General features: G+C 43.6%; 1 protein-coding gene across 1 annotated transcript; it reads left to right on the top strand.

Annotated features, from left to right (window-relative positions):
- The first annotated feature begins 7050 nt into the window (after positions 1–7050).
- On the top strand, positions 7051–8356 carry LOC105033374 (probable long-chain-alcohol O-fatty-acyltransferase 5). Its single transcript, XM_010908141.4, has one exon. The coding sequence runs from the start codon at positions 7098–7100 to the stop codon at positions 8115–8117; it is 1020 nt and encodes a 339-aa protein (XP_010906443.1). The 5' UTR covers positions 7051–7097; the 3' UTR covers positions 8118–8356.
- The last annotated feature ends 7500 nt before the right edge of the window (positions 8357–15856 follow it).

The raw sequence follows: 15856 nt of genomic DNA on the forward strand, positions 1-15856 counted from the left end.
GGATGCTAATATTCCGTTGTATCCCGAGTGTGAAAAGATGGTGAAGCTTGAGTTTTTAATTCAGTTGTATCATGCAAAATGCTTCAATCAGTTCAGTAATAATGAAGTGAATTGCATACTAAAGCTTTTAGAGGATATTCTTTCAAACAATGCATAAATCCTGAAGAATAATTCTGAGGGATCGAAGATTATTGAACAGTTGAGCTTTACTTACAACAAGATATATACATATCCTAATGATTGTATGCTCTATTGGGAGAGGGATGCAACCGAAATGAGTGCATGAGGTGCGGTGTATCAAGATGAAAATAGAGCAAAGATGACACATCGATCTGTATTCCTTAAAAATTGATGTAACACTTTTCTTTGATACTGAGACTGCAGAAGTTGTTTGTGTCAGCAACAACATCGAAGGACATAAGATGGTATGAAAAAGAGCAAACAAAAAATAATGCATTAAGGCATCCAGCCGATGGAGAGGCATGGCAAAAGTTTAATGATATACATCTTGATTTTGCATAAGAGATGCGCAATGTAAGGTTGGGCTTGTCATGCAATGGTTTCAATCTGTTTAAGCACATGCATACTAACCACAGTGTATGGCCAGTATTTGCTCATATTTACAACCTCCCACCATGGATGTGTATGAAAAAATCCTTTGCTTTCATGATGGTGCTCATCTCTGGACTGATGGAGGTAGAAAATGACATTGATGTTTATTTGTAAACTCTTATTGTCGAGCTGAAATAGTTGTGGGTTCAGGGTGTTCCAACTTTTGGTGCTTTGATGAATGAGTCATTTTCTATGCATGCGGTATTTATGTGGATAATAAATGACTTTTCAATTTATGCCCTAATGTCAGGTTAGAACACGAAAGGTGAGCTAGCATGCCTGATTTGTGAAAAATATATCCAATCTAAAAGGTTGATATATCGAAGGAGCTTTAGCTTTATGGGGCATGAATGCTTCCTCCATCAAAATCATCATACAGAATGAATACATGCTCCTTCGATGGCACTATTGAAGAAGGTAAGGTACCTAGTCAGATGTCTAGGAGTGATGTGTTGAGAAAGTTGGATGGTCTCAGTGTTGAATTTGGGAAAGAAGATCCGATCGATGGTAAAAAGAAGAAGCGTCGATCAAAGATAGATGACACACACTTTAATTAGAGAAAAAAAAGGTATATTCTTTGACTTGCCATATTGAGAGACAAAATTATTACACTACTACTTAGATGTCATGTACATTGAAAAGAACACGTACGAGCTCCTATTGGTAATGATCCTGAACATCAAGGAAAAGACCAAGGATGACTTAAATTTTCGATTTGACTTAGAAGAATGGGATATTAGGAGATCACTCCATCCGAAGTCGGTAGGGGGAGAACAGTGGAGGCTCCCTCATGCATGCTATATTATGAATGCCTCTGAATGGTCCACATTTCTTCATGTGTTGGAGAATATAAAGATCCCAGATGGGTACTCAAGTAACATATCAAAGCATGTAAATAGTAAAGATGTAAGACTTAATGGATTGAAGACTCATGATTATCATGTGTTGATGCAGGAGTTGATCCCAATAGTTGTTCATCATGTGTTGCCAAAAAATATGAGAATAGCTGTTATTCATCTTTGCAACTTTTATAAAGATATTTGTGCGAAGAGGTTGCTTAAGAAAGACATGAAAAAAATGAAGGCAAGGGCGGTGACTATATTATATGATCTGGAGAAGATATTTTCACCATCATTTTTCACAGTTATGATGCATCTCACCGTGTACCTTGCGAAAAAAATTGCACTTGGAGGCCCAGAGTTTTGCCGATGGATGTACCCCACCAAGAGGAATATTCAAATGCTGAAATCTTATGTAGGAATATGAATCACCTAGAGAGATCTATAACAGAAAGTTATTTGGATCAAGAGTGTATGGATTTTTAGACTGCATACTTAAACATGATCGAGATACATCGTAACCGGTCAATGAGGAATCAAGATAATTAGTATGAGCCGATTGAGCCTACATTTGAGTCCATTCCACAGCCAGATGGACTTCTCACTTCATATTGCCTCACTGATTTGAGCTTTGAGGAAAGGGATAAGGTGCACCGCAACGTGCGGTTCAATTGTGATGTCATTGAGCTATATACAAGGTGAGTCACTCAGCCTTATTTATTTCTCATTACTTAGAAAAAAATATCCCATTGCACTAGTAACTCTAAATTTATTCCTTATGTAGCAAACACAAGGAGTTTATAAGAGTAAAATATGATGCTCTAAGCATATGAGAAAAGAAGAAAATGTATAGCAAAGAGTGCCCTTAATGGTTCAAAGATCATAAAAGCGAGTATATATTCATGCCTTGTACATCTTTTTTGAACATATTTACTAATTAGGTGTTATCTTTTTAGGTGTGGAGATTACCACCCGATGATGTGAGCCATGAAGTGTGTACTCTTTCAACAAGACCTAATCACACCATGCGTGAGTACAAACAGCTCGTCATTAATGGTTATAGGTTCAATATTCACAGCTGAGTCATAAACATGAAAATACAAAATAGTGGTGTGATGTTGAGTGCCACCATTGGATATGCTAGCTCGAGGGATTCACAGTCTCATACGGAGGATTTAAACTATTATGGGATTATGGAGAAGATAGTCATCTTAGACTACTATTCTAAAGGGAGGGTTGTGCTGATGAAATATGATTGGTTTGACACCTTATCTCAGTTAGAGATAAAGATTGATGAATATGGTTTTACTCTCATCAACATGCAACGCTATCTCTGCACTAAAGAACCGTATATACTTGCCTCCTAAGCTAGTCAAGTCTTCTACGTTAGTGATCTCTTGGAGCCTCAATAGAGTGTTGTTGTGAGGATAGTGCCTAGGCATATCTTTGATGATATCGAGATTGATGATGATGTTGGACCATGCATACAAAATATTCTTCTAGGACAAAACTTATTTGATGTTGTTGAGATCTCAAATATATTTGTCAGGAGTGATGGTGATGTCCATATTGTAGATGCCAGTAGGCGATAAATTAAACATCCTGGTATAAATGGTAGTATTTATTTATTTATGTTCTACTAATATTATTGTTCAACAATATGTTATATTTCTTAATGTTCATTAACGTTGCAGGTCATAATGGCACCGAAACACCATCTAGCTTTCACCCCCGCCCCTCAACAGGCTATGCGGAGTTCCGCCTCTGTATCCACCTCCACATCCGCATCAGCTTCGGAGGCACATACTTCTCCCACCGCATCAACCTCGACCTCAACTTCAGCTTCGGCTTCACAGGCATATCTTCCTCTCATCGACACATCTGAGCCTTCACCAATAGCCACATCTCCAACACATACTCCACCCACCGATCGAGCTCCACCAGCATTATATCGTATGATCCTAGTGAGAGTAGGTTTTAATTATGTCAATTATTTATTTATTTATTATATAGTTATTGCATACTCTTATATATTCGTAATGTATTTTCATTACGGTGCATCATCCAGTAGGATATTTTACGGTCCCACATGCATGCCGCATGGTGGAACCGCCAGCATCAGGTTATAGTAGAGTACGATCAGGAGGGAAGGTCAGTAGAGGAGACCGCACGAAGATGCATTCTTTTTTTAGAGTACTTGTGAGACAGCCCGACATTATTCCGATACTACCCACAGATTGATGATTGATGGACCCTCAAATCAAGGACCAGGTGTGGGAGGAGATTTAGATAAGTGTATCTTAATTATATATATATATGTGATATGTTTATACTATGTTTGATTAGAATAATTTTGTAACTAATTTTTTTGATAACTTTATGTAGAGGAGGTATGACTTTCTAGATCATGAGAGGGCTTGAGATGTCCGACTGTAGAAGATTAAGGAGTTGTACCGAAACTAAAAGGTCAAGCTCCACAAAGGATGGCTAGAGCACCGTAGGGACATTGAGGAGGAGCTTGTTCCGTGGATCCAAGACTGTCCCCCGAGTCAGTGGGAGGAGATGTTTAGGCATTGGAGGAGCCATGACTTTTCGATTTAATTTGAAACTTATGAATTTTTTATTACATTAATAATTATATTTAATTTTAACTTATGTGATTTAAATACTTTTTAGGCTGCATCTCGTTAGAACTAGAAGAACTGGACTAGTCAGGAGTACACGCACACTCTCGACCATGAGTCTATGGTTAGTCGTGTGCATAGAGAGGTAATGAATTCTGACCCTTTAGTTTACAAGTTATTGAGTTGCTATTTTTTTATATATTTCTAACAAGCTGATTGATTATTATAATTGACAAGAGAGGGGATGATGCCCACCCATAATGTCATCTTCCGATTGAGTCGTACGGACAAGAAGGGCAAACCGATGAATGCCGCCATCGAAAGGATTTTTGTAAGTAATATATAATTGGAGTATGATTAGTATTATAGCATTTTTTATGATATTTTATTTAAATTTATAATTATAGGAGTAGTTAGACACACTTGAGAGTGAGGGCCAGAGGATCCGAACACCTCTGGTCCCGATGACCATCTGTCTTAGGTCTTGGGATCAAAGCACTCTAAGAGGATTCGTTGCAGACCCGGACATACACCGATGAGCTACTGGTCTGCTTCGAGCATCTCCTCACACGCTTCCAGAATCATCATCCGAGAGCAGCTTGACGAAACCTGGGCACAAGTAGCTTAGGCTCAGGAGCACGCATTTCAGGATGAGGAGCGCGCATCCTAGCTACAAAGCGTCATGTCCGCTATGGTGAGTCAGCTCTCTGCTCATCTTGGAGCTGATTTTTCGAGCATTCAGGATATGTTGGTTAGCGTTTCAGCTCCAGTCCCTCCAGCTCCAACTCCAGTTCCAGCCTCTCCAGCTCCTTCTCCAGCCCCTCCCGATGATGATGAGATGCTTGAAGAGGAGGATTTTGATTTAGAAGATTTTTGATATATTTTATTTTTATTTAAAAATATTATAAAATATTTAATCGATAATATAATTTAAATATTTGAGATATATTTCTGTATTATTATTAAGTTTTATATGAAATTTTTAGTTCTTGCAAGTTTTAATTTGAGTAGTTATATATTGAACTATGTCTATCAGGTAAAAAATGATAAATTTAAGTAATTCAAAATTACTACTACAAGAAAATGCTACAGTAGCGGTTTACAACCACTGTCGTAATTAAAAAATAGCTGTCATAATCTATGACAATGGTTGCACAACCGTTGTTGTATCCATTCCATCCGCTGCCGTGGTACATGCCAACTACTGCCATAGAGCTATGGTAGTGATTGCATAGTCGCTATCATAGTTTATAGCAGTAGTTTCTTAACTGCTGCAATAGATTTTAAAGCAGTGGTTGCTTTACCACTGCTATAGCTTTTATAGCAGCGGTTGAATAACCGCTGCTATAGACTTGTATAGCAGCAGTTGAATAACCGCTGCTATAGAAGCTATAGTAGTGGGTAGATAACTGCTGCTTTAGATATAACAGCGGTTGAGCAAGTGCTACAATATCTAGTATATGGCAGCGGTTATATAAACCGCTGTAATAACCGTTGCCATAGATCTACGGTGACGATGATAGTTGCAGCAGTTGTTGAATCACTGCCGTAGACTATGGCAGTGATTCTTTTGGTTACAGCAGCAGTTGTCGACCGCTGCCATAGTCCTTCTCTATAGTAGTGTAAGGCAGATACAACCATCATATCCTGATAAACTCAGCCCTAAATCTCACTACAATGTATTCGAATCCATCGGGATAAACCAAGAATGACACCCCTAAACAGCTATTGCCTCTATCTATAAATAGAGGCCTCAAAGAGATCTTCGAGATATATACACTTTCTCTCGTACGTTCTTTCTCTCTGTTCTCTGAAATTTGACTTGAGCATTGAAAGGTCCCATCAGAGCCAACTTTGATTAGGACTTATTTTGTAGATCATCTTCCTAAAAGGTTCATCAACTCCGATCACTTTGGCCAAAAGCTGGATTTCAACGGCAACAATTTGTATACTTTAATTGAGTTGAATTATATATTTTTATAGGATCCGATTCTGTAAAATATATTTATTACTTATTAAGTTATAAAATTTATAATCTTCCCGTACAATGTTTAGATCCAGGGACCACGAACTAGGTAACTACCGATATTTTGGGAAAGTATAATTAGAAGCAAGGCCTTTTTGCTAGTTCATATGTTTGGTATTGATTAGCGGTGTATATTAAAGCATTGTTTGGGATTATATATAAATAACTAAAATGTTACGAGCTTTGAGTTTTAAATTTTGGAAGAAGGCCCCCGTTTGTATATAATTTATATTAGTATGTATGTTCTGATGTGATATTTTGATTTAATAGTTTATCAGTTTGGATAACCACTACTTCCTATATATAAATTATTGGAATTACAGATTATGTTGAATTGATTTACAAATGAAATATCTTGCATATTTATAAGGCCAATCCTTCGTAAGTGTGCGGCAGTTGTTATTCCCGCAAAATACGATTCTGAGGTGAGGTCAAGGCCGGCGTGATATAACTATCCAAAATTATTATCGTTTCAGACGCTAAAACCAAAAGATACTAAAGTATATACACATCACTAGCATTGGGGCCATGACATAACTACTCAAAATTATTACCGTTTCATGCGTTAAAACCAACATGTACCGAGGTATTGGGAATGACAATTGTAGCCGATTTATGGACATCTGATTTGATCAAACCCAAATGAGATGGGCTCTATCTGATTTAATTAAAATTCGAGATAAATATATTAAATAAAATATTTAAAATAAATTTAAATCGGATATATAATAATATACATCATTTTAAATCTGATAAGATATAATTTAAATTTAAATTTTTTATTGATCTGTACCATCTATTTTATCCGGTACGATCCGATCTAAAATATGTTTGAGAATTTTAATTATAGGATGGATGTAAATATTGGCTGACCCGGTTATATTAATTGCTATCCTTATAAAATATGCAAATCACCACGTGTTCGTTAGTATCTGTGCGTCCGGTACTTCTCGAGCTGCAGGGTGAGGAGCAAGGTGAGGGGAAACGGAAAAGGCAATGGAGAAAGAGCTTAGGAGCCTAGCGAAAGTCTATCTATTGGTGGCGGTGTCCATGACCTACTCTCGCTACGCCGCCTCCACGATCCGACCAGGAAATCTCCGCCTTGTAGCCCTCTTCCCGGTCCTCTGCCTCCTACCCTGCCTCCCCTGGTCTTTCTCCTCCATCAACCTCCGCGGCATCTCCGCCTTCTTCCTCGCCTGGCTCGCCCTCTTCAAGCTCGTCCTCCTCGCCTTCGGCCTCGGCCCCCTCTCCCCCTCCCTCCCCCTCCTCCCCTTCCTGTTCACCTCTTCCTTCCCTGTCAAGCTCCAAACCAAACCCAACCCCAAACCTCCCATCTCTTCCTCTTTATCCACCCTTCACCTCCTCGTCACCGCCGTCAAGGTCCTCCTCCTGGCCGCCATCATCTCCATCCACCGCTACAGAGATGGAATACATCCGTACTTCCTCCTCGCCATGTACTGCTTCTACATCTACCTGGGCCTAGATCTCTGCCTCACCTCCATGGGCAAGATCGCCACCGGACTCCTTGGCCTCGAGCTGGAGCCGCACTTCAACAACCCCTGTGGCGCATCCTCCCTTCAGGACTTCTGGGGCCGCCGCTGGAACCTCATGGTCTCTGCCATCCTCCGCCCCTCCGTCTACGACCCTGTCCGCGCCCGCTGGGGACGCGACGCCGGCATCCTCGCCACCTTCCTCGTCTCCGGTCTCATGCACGAGCTCATGTTCTACTACCTCACCTTGGCACTTCCCACCGGGGAGGTCACCGCGTTCTTTGTCCTCCAAGGGCTGTTCACGGTGGCAGAGAAGGAGGCCCGGAAGGCCGGCTGGTGGCGGCTGCATCCGGTTGCGGCGGCGCCGCTGGCCATCGGGTTCATCGTCGGCACCGGGTACTGGCTCTTCTTCCCGCCCCTCTTGAGAGGTGGGGTCGACAAGATTGGGCTGGCGGAGTGCTATGCAGTGATGGGATTCCTGGGGGACGCCGGAGGTGCGCTGCTCGGCCTTCTCGGCTTCTTGTAAAACCGATCCGATCCGGCCGTCCGTTTGCTGCTTTATTTATTTATTTTTTTGGTTTCCCCCCTCCCATAATTAAGTCTCTTTTAGTTGTTTTCACGCTGGTATCCATGTGTGCCTTCCGTCGCTTTTCACTTTTCTGTGGCGAGGGACCCATTTCTCCGTTGAAATGTTGGTTCTAATGGCCACTCAGATAAGCACGTGTTGCCAATGGGCAAACTTTGCAAGGTACCAATAATTATAACTTTTTGGTAGGAACCTACGTAAAATATTGGAAATAATTTGACTCATATGGTAGGAGAGAGAATGGTGCTCGCGTTTGCTCGTTCGCAAGAAAGGGCAGGGTGGTAGGAGAGACGGTGGGTACAAAAGGCTGGGTGCTCGTGGATTGCATCCATCAGTGAGAGCGCTGTGCGGGCCCCCCCGCTCCTTCCAAAAGAAAAAAAAAAAAAAAGAGTTGCCCGAAATTGTTTAATTAAGGTTAGCGGGGATCTTGGGCCATCGCACCATTAAAACCTACATATACTGATATACATACATTCATATTTTTATTTTTTATATTTTGATAAAAAAATGTGCAGGGTGCAGCGCCGGGGGGGGGTTGCCGCAGGGTGGGAGGCTTAACCACTCCCACCATACATCCTACATATACATACATAAAGCCTTTGGCAACCATGACGGGAGAGTATATTATCCTAGCACCATCTAAAGAGATCAAAAACCATCCCACTCTGTCCGCATCCAGACATCGAATTAAATCTTCATTTAATCGACTTTCATTGTAGCTCGAACCTCAGATGTGAGAGGATAAAATTAATGGTGCGTTTCAACTGGACAACCTCGGATGTAAGAGAATGAAGTTAATGGTCCGTTCCAACTGAACTACCACATAGATGGTAGCTAGAATCTTTATTCAAATTCAACTAGAGATGGATTGTATGATGGGAATCAATAATAATGGCCTGAGCTATTTGATATGATTAGCTACCATAGACTACTTAGATATCCTACTCTATGCATCAAATATTTTTTTAAAAAAATTATTTAAATAATATCAAATTATATATATATATATATATATATATATATATATATATATATATATATATATATATATATATATATATTAAAAAATTTTAAATCACAAGATTTTTGATATAGAATCAGTTAAGAGATAGTAGGTTACATTTGATGGTTTGCATTATTGATATCCGATTTCCATCGGTCAATGTAGATTCAACCATATCTTAGTAAAGATTTATTCAAGTGTAATCAAATTCTGAATAAGTATAGTAAATTATATTTATGCATTCTTATATAGATGCATGGAAGATGATTTTTTTTTCTTATTAATTAGTAGTTTTTTTTTTGGTAAAACCCATTAATTAGTAGTTACTGCAAGTTTTGCTGTTAACTTTGATTAGCATGTGGACTCCTATTGCGATCATGCATAAAGCAAGGTATCATAAACAACGAATTGCAGAAAAATATATTTCTCTCTAGCTCCGGTTAGCATTTAGACTTGAATTCTAATCATGCACAATGCAAGGTATGTTAGATAACAAACTGGGGACAAATCGTATCATTTCTAGCTCTGGTTAGCATTTGGACTCCTATTGTAATCATGGATGAAGTAAGGTATGGATCAAATTGGAGACAAATACTATCTTCACTAGCTAAGACCATAATTTTTTAAATCATCATTTCACCCTGGGCTACAAAGGCATAGGCAAAATAAATTAAATTCTATCAAATGTTTCTGGTAAATCCTGTCATTATAAATATATAGCGGCGGATTCTACCTCCCCGATCTTGTTAGTGGTAGAGGCCTTGCTAATTTTTTAAGCAACAGAACCAAAGTTCGTAACTCACCAGCATTGCAAAGATAAGTAAATATTCTATCAGGTTAATTCATTCCAAGTTTCTATTTATGATGCGGTGTTTGGTTTATCAAATCTCTTTTCCCAAGTTTCTATTTATGATGCGGTGTTTGGTTTATCAAATCTCCGCACCAATTGCATGCTCTGGAGCCGTGAGCATTATTGTTTGACTTTTATGACAGTGCATAATATTGTCGGCGGGGGGCGGCGCGTTGGGCAGCTCTTAGCCACTCCCCACCATACATGGAGACCAAAGCCACCACACTGCGTCCGCATCCAGACATCAGATTAAATTCGAATTTAATCGACTCCATTGTGACGTGAGGGAATGAAGTTAATGGTCTGTTCCAACTGGACTACCACATGGATGGTGGCTAGAATCTTTATTCAAATCCAATTAGAGATAGATTGTATGATGGGAACCAATAATAATGGGTTGAGCTATTTGATATGATTTGCTACCATAAACTACTTAGATATCTTACTCTATGCATCAAATATTTGTAAAAAAAATTATTTAAATAACATCAAATTATATATATATATATATATTATATATATATATATATATATTTTACCATTTTATATATAAATTAAAAATTTTTAAATCACATGATTTTTAATATTGAAGCAGTTAAGAGATAGCAGGTTACATTTGATGGTTTGCATTATTGATATCCGATTTCTATGATTCAATGTAGATTCAACCATATCTTAGTAAAGATTTATTCAAGTGTAATCAAATTCCGAATAGGTATAGTAAATTATATTTATGCATCCTTATATAGATGTATGGAAGATGATTTTTTTTCCTATTAATTAGTATTTTTTTTAGTAAAACCTATTAATTAGTAGTTACTATAAGTTTTGCTGTCAACTCTGATTTGCATTTGGACTCCTATTGTGATCATGCATAAAGCAAGGTACCGGAAGTAACGGATTGTAGAAAAATGTATTTCTCTCTAGCTCCGGTTAGCATTTAGGCTTGTATTCGGATCATGCATTTGGACTCCTATTGTAATCATGCATAAAATAAGGTATGGATCAAATTGGTGACAAATATTATTTTCTCTAGCTAAGATCGTAATTTTCCAAATCATCATTTCACCCTGGGCTACAAAGGCACAACCAAAGATAAATTAAATTCTATCAAATGTTCCCTTTTGGATCTATTGTTTGACTTCCATGATAGAGGGATCAAAAACCACCCCACTCTGCTCAAACCTCGAACATGAGGGAATGGAGTTAATGGTCCATTCTAACTGGGCTACTATGGATGGTGGCCAGAATCTTTATTCAAATCCAATTAGAGATAGATTGTACGATGAGAATCAATAATAATGGCCTGAGCTATTTGATATGATTTGCTACTATAGACTACTTAGATATCCTACTCCATGCATCAAATATTTAAAAAAAAAAAATTTAAATAACATCAAATTTGTTGGTGCAAAAATTCGCCTGCGTCGGAGAAGCTGGAGTCGAGAAAGTCGCGGTCGCCGTCGGGACCTGCAAAAGAAGTCTAAACCGGAGGTGGGGTTGCTCCGGCAAGATCCTCCGACGCTCAAGTCAGTTCTCTGCCTCAACAAGAATGGAGTGCTCGAGCGAAAATTTTAGCAGAGCTTTTAGGTAAAAAATGAGAGCTTAGAGAATAACGTATCTGGGGTCCCACTTTTATAGGCGGAGGGAGCAACAGACGGATAGCGATGTCTGTAACCGTCTGACAGTGGGCTGCCCAAAGTCAGGAGGAGTTTGTTGCAAAGAGTAGTGGGGTGGAATCGTGGCTATCACCGGGACATGCCACGTGGAGTCTGTCGCGGGGAGTGGAACGGCGTCCGTTATCACGACTTGCCAGAGGATGGAAGAATCGCGCGGTATCCATCGCAAGAAGTGGAGCAGGATCGTGGGCATCGTAGCGGCCTGCCAGGGAGTAATGGAGCCACGCGGAATCCGTCGCAGGAAGTGGAGTAGAGTCGTGACCGTTACTGCGGCCACGCCAGGGAGTGCAGGCCTGTCGGCTGAAGTTCGGCTGAAGTGTCTAGCAGAGGGAGGTGGTTTGCTACCCGTTCAAGAGGAGCCCGGAGTCTGGCTCCTGTGGGAGTCCGGACGAAGTCTTCCTTCAGCCGAGGTTGAGGACGAGGTCCGGCTCCCGTGAGAGTCCGGACGGAGTCTTCCCGCAGCCAGAGTCGGAGATGAGATCTGGCTCCCGTAGGAGCCCGGGCGAGGTCCACCTGCAATCAAAGTCAGGGGCGAAGTCCGGCTCCCTTAGGAGTCCAGACGGAGTTTACCAGCAGCCAAGGTCGAGGGCGGAGCCCGGCTCCCATAGGAGTTCGGGCGGAGCCTTCCAGCAGTTGAGGTCGGGGACGAGGTCCGGACGGAGTCTTCCTGTGGCCGGAGTTGGAGACGAGGTCCGGCTCCCGTAGGAGCCCGGGCTGAGTCTTCCTGCAATGGGAGTTGTGGGTGAAGTCCGGCTCCCATAGGAGTCCGGACGAAGTTTACCTGTAAGCGAAGTCATGGGCGGAGCTCGGCTCCCGTAGGAGTTCGGGCGAAGTCTGCCCGCAATCAAAGTCAGGGGCAAAGTCTGGCTCCCTTAGGAGTCTGAACGAAGCTTACCAGCAGTCGGGGTCGGGGACGGAGTCCGGACGGAGTCTTCCTTCGATCGGAGTCGGAGATGAGATCCGGCTCCCGTAGGAGCCCGGGCTGAGTCTTCCTGCAATGGGAGTTGTGGGTGAAGTCCGGCTCCCGTAGGAGTCCGGACGAAGTTTACCTGTAAGCAAAATCGTGGGTGGAGCTCGGCTCCCGTAGGAGTCCGGGCGAAGTCTGCCTGCAATCAAAGTCAGGGGCGAAGTCCAGCTCCCTTAGGAGTCCGGACGAAGCTTACCAGCAGTCGGAGTTGGGGACGGAGTCCGGACAGAGTCTTCCTTCGGTCGGAGTCGGAGACGAGGTCCGGCTCCAGTAGAAGCCTGGGCTCAGTCTTCCTACAATGGAGTTGTGGGTGAAGTCCGGCTCCCGTAGGAGTCCGGACGAAGTTTACCTGTAAGCGAAGTCGTGGGCGGAGCTTGGCTCCCGTAGGAGTCCGGGCGAAGTCTACCTGCAATCAAAGTCAGGGGCGAAGTCCGGCTCCCTTAGGAGTCCGGACGAAGCTTACCAGCAGTCGGGGTCGGGGATGGAGTCCGGACGGAGTCTTCCTTCGGTCGGAGTCGGAGACGAGGTCCGGCTCCTGTAGGAGCTCGGGCTGAGTCTTCCTGCAATGGGAGTTGTGGGTGAAGTCCGGCTCCCGTAGGAGTCCGGACGAAGTTTACCTGTGAGCGAAGTCGTGGAAGGAGCTCGACTCCCGTAGGAGTCCGGATGAAGTCCGCTTGCAACCGGGGTAGGGAACGAGGTCCGGCTCCCGTAGGAGTTCGGGCGGAGTCTTCCCGCAGCTGGAGCTAGAGACGAGATCTGGCTTCCGTAGGAGCCCGGGCTGAGTCTTCCTGCGATGGAAGTTGTGGATGAAGTCCGGCTCCTGTAGGAGTCTGGACGAAGTTTACCTGTAAGCGAAGTCGTGGGCGGAGCTCGGCTCCCATAGGAGTCCGGGCGAAGTTCGCCTGCAGCCGGAGTCGGGATCAAGGTCCGGCTCCCATAGGAGTCCGGATGAAATCTGGTAGTTGTAGGAATCTACCGTTGGAGAAGTTCAGCCGTTGATGAAGTCTGGGGTAGTTCGGATTGGAGTTGAACCTGGTTGGAAGAAGTCTGGAAGGGATTCAGGGAACAGCTGATAGTCGTAGAAAGTCGGCTGGCGGTGGAGCTCAGTGAGCACTTGGGACGGCTTAATGGATGACTGGGGGAACTCATGTTGAAGGAGCTCGGGTGGTGCAGTGGGAGTTTGTCCGTCGGGGGAATTCAGTCAGCACTGTGGGAATCCGGCTGTTGGAGAAGTCCGAAGAGATACCATCTGCGGTCGAAAGCCAGAGGAGTCCTGGGAGGGTCAATCCTTCGAGAACTTCGACTGAGGGTACTTTATACCCAACATCAGTCCCCCTACTTTCGAGTTTAAATTTCGAATGAAGTACAGAGAGATTGTCACAGCCGAAGTCGCTCCCTTGATGTCTGTGCGCAATCGTCCTCAGATATTTTGGCATTTAATGCGCATGTGCTGGAGTCTTTTCAAATCGAGGCGATCCGAAGAGGCTCTTTTGGAACCTGCAGCGGAACGGTGCTCAAGGCGTGGCGCAATAAAGGCTCTGTCAGCCGTTTGCCACTTTTTAACCGCCCGCTGTGGTGAGTGGGACATGCGGCGAAAAGGGACCGGTTAGAGGGGATTCGCAATCGTCATTATGCCGGATCTCAGGGCCTATTTAAACCCGCACTCCTCCTCCAAGAGTCCCGCTCTATCCGACGGTATCGTTCTGGCGCCCTTCTTCTCCCTGAGAATTTCGATTTTTCTTAGCGCCCTTTCCAGCCTTAGGCGTTCCTCGAGCGGTCCCCATTTCCGTGCCTTCGCTCCTCTCCGAATCACTTAGGTTAGTCTCGAAACTCCTTCCTCTTTTTGTTCTTCCTTTCGCCATTTGATCTTTCTTCCTCTTGCTCTGCACATCAGTCCCCCAAGACCTTGTCCGTGATTTTCCCCGATTTTTAGGGATTTCGCCTCTGTAAGTGGTCTTCGTGTGATTCTAGATGTCTTCCAGGGCTTCTTCTTCTAGCGGCTCTAGAAGTTCGTCTGTCTCGGTCTCCCAGAGTCCTCAGGCGGTAGATGAACTGGTAGGTGGAGCTGAACCTCATCCGATTTTTGCACCGGACGCCATTCCTTGTTCTTTGACTCCGGACGAACTCCGACTGATAAGAGTTCAGTATGGGGTTCCTCCAGAGTACGAACTGGAACTTCCTGGCCCATCCGACCGGGTCAGTGGCCCGCCCCCCGGCTGCTTCTGCCTGTACCAGGAGGCCTTCCGTGCCGGACTTCGGCTTCCTCTTCCGCCTTTTGTCATTGCTCTTTTTCGATTTCTGGACATTTCTCTGGCTTCGGTTGCACCGAACTCCTTTAGGTTTTTGATAGGGTTCCTCTCTCTTTGTCATGTAGTTGAAGTCCAGCCCATCCTTTCCTTGTTTAGATACTTCTACACCTTCAAGCGTCATCCCATGACGAAGGATTGGTGGTACTTCTCCCCACAGTTCGGTAGAAAGGGGTTACTGAAAGGTGCCCCTTCTTCTATCCATAACTGGAAGGAGAAGTTTCTTTATGTTCGATGCCCAACCTTGAGGCTAGAGTTGCCCCCCTGGGGCTCCTTGAGGGATTCCGTCCGTCGGGCGCCCAGCCTGGGGGGGGCGATCATCAAGCCTCCCAGAAACTCCTCAAATATCCAACTCTTTTTCTCCCCAACCTCCTGAAGGAGCAATTTCTGTTCAACATCGGCTTGAGCCCCCTGGATCCCGCCAGTATTTCATCTCTCCTTTTCTTTTCCTTTCCTCTCTTTCTCCTACTTCTCTTCTTTTCTTCTTTTTCACGCCCTCTTTCTCTTTTTTTCTTCTTTTTCTCTCTTCTCTTTTCTCTTTTCTTTTTTTTTTTTTTAGGCATGGACGTCGAAGAAGCACAGATGCTTGCTAGGGGCCTGAAGGCTCTCAAAAGAAAGGGCGCCGCGGCCTCCGGGCTGACGAAGAAGACCAGAGTGGAGGGGATGAGTTCGGCCGTGCCCGCCCAAATGACCTCAGCCGCCGACATCCTTGCAGACACTGAGCTTCCAGCCGCTCGGGCTTTCTCGAGGGGTTTGAGTTCTCCTACCGAGGTCCCTGCTTCGGAGATCCATCCTGAGGAGGTGCCAGGGGGTGAGAGGAGGAAAAGGAGGAAGACCTTGGCCCGTAAGGTCGGTAGTCGCCGGGCTGCCACTG

The sequence above is a fragment of the Elaeis guineensis genome, chromosome 4 (assembly GCF_000442705.2).
Source record: "Elaeis guineensis isolate ETL-2024a chromosome 4, EG11, whole genome shotgun sequence".
NCBI lineage: Eukaryota > Viridiplantae > Streptophyta > Magnoliopsida > Arecales > Arecaceae > Elaeis > Elaeis guineensis.

Bases quoted from the DNA above. Each gene is read 5' to 3' on its own strand.
- LOC105033374 (XM_010908141.4), top strand. From the start codon at position 7,098: ATGGAGAAAGAGCTTAGGAGCCTAGCGAAAGTCTATCTATTGGTGGCG.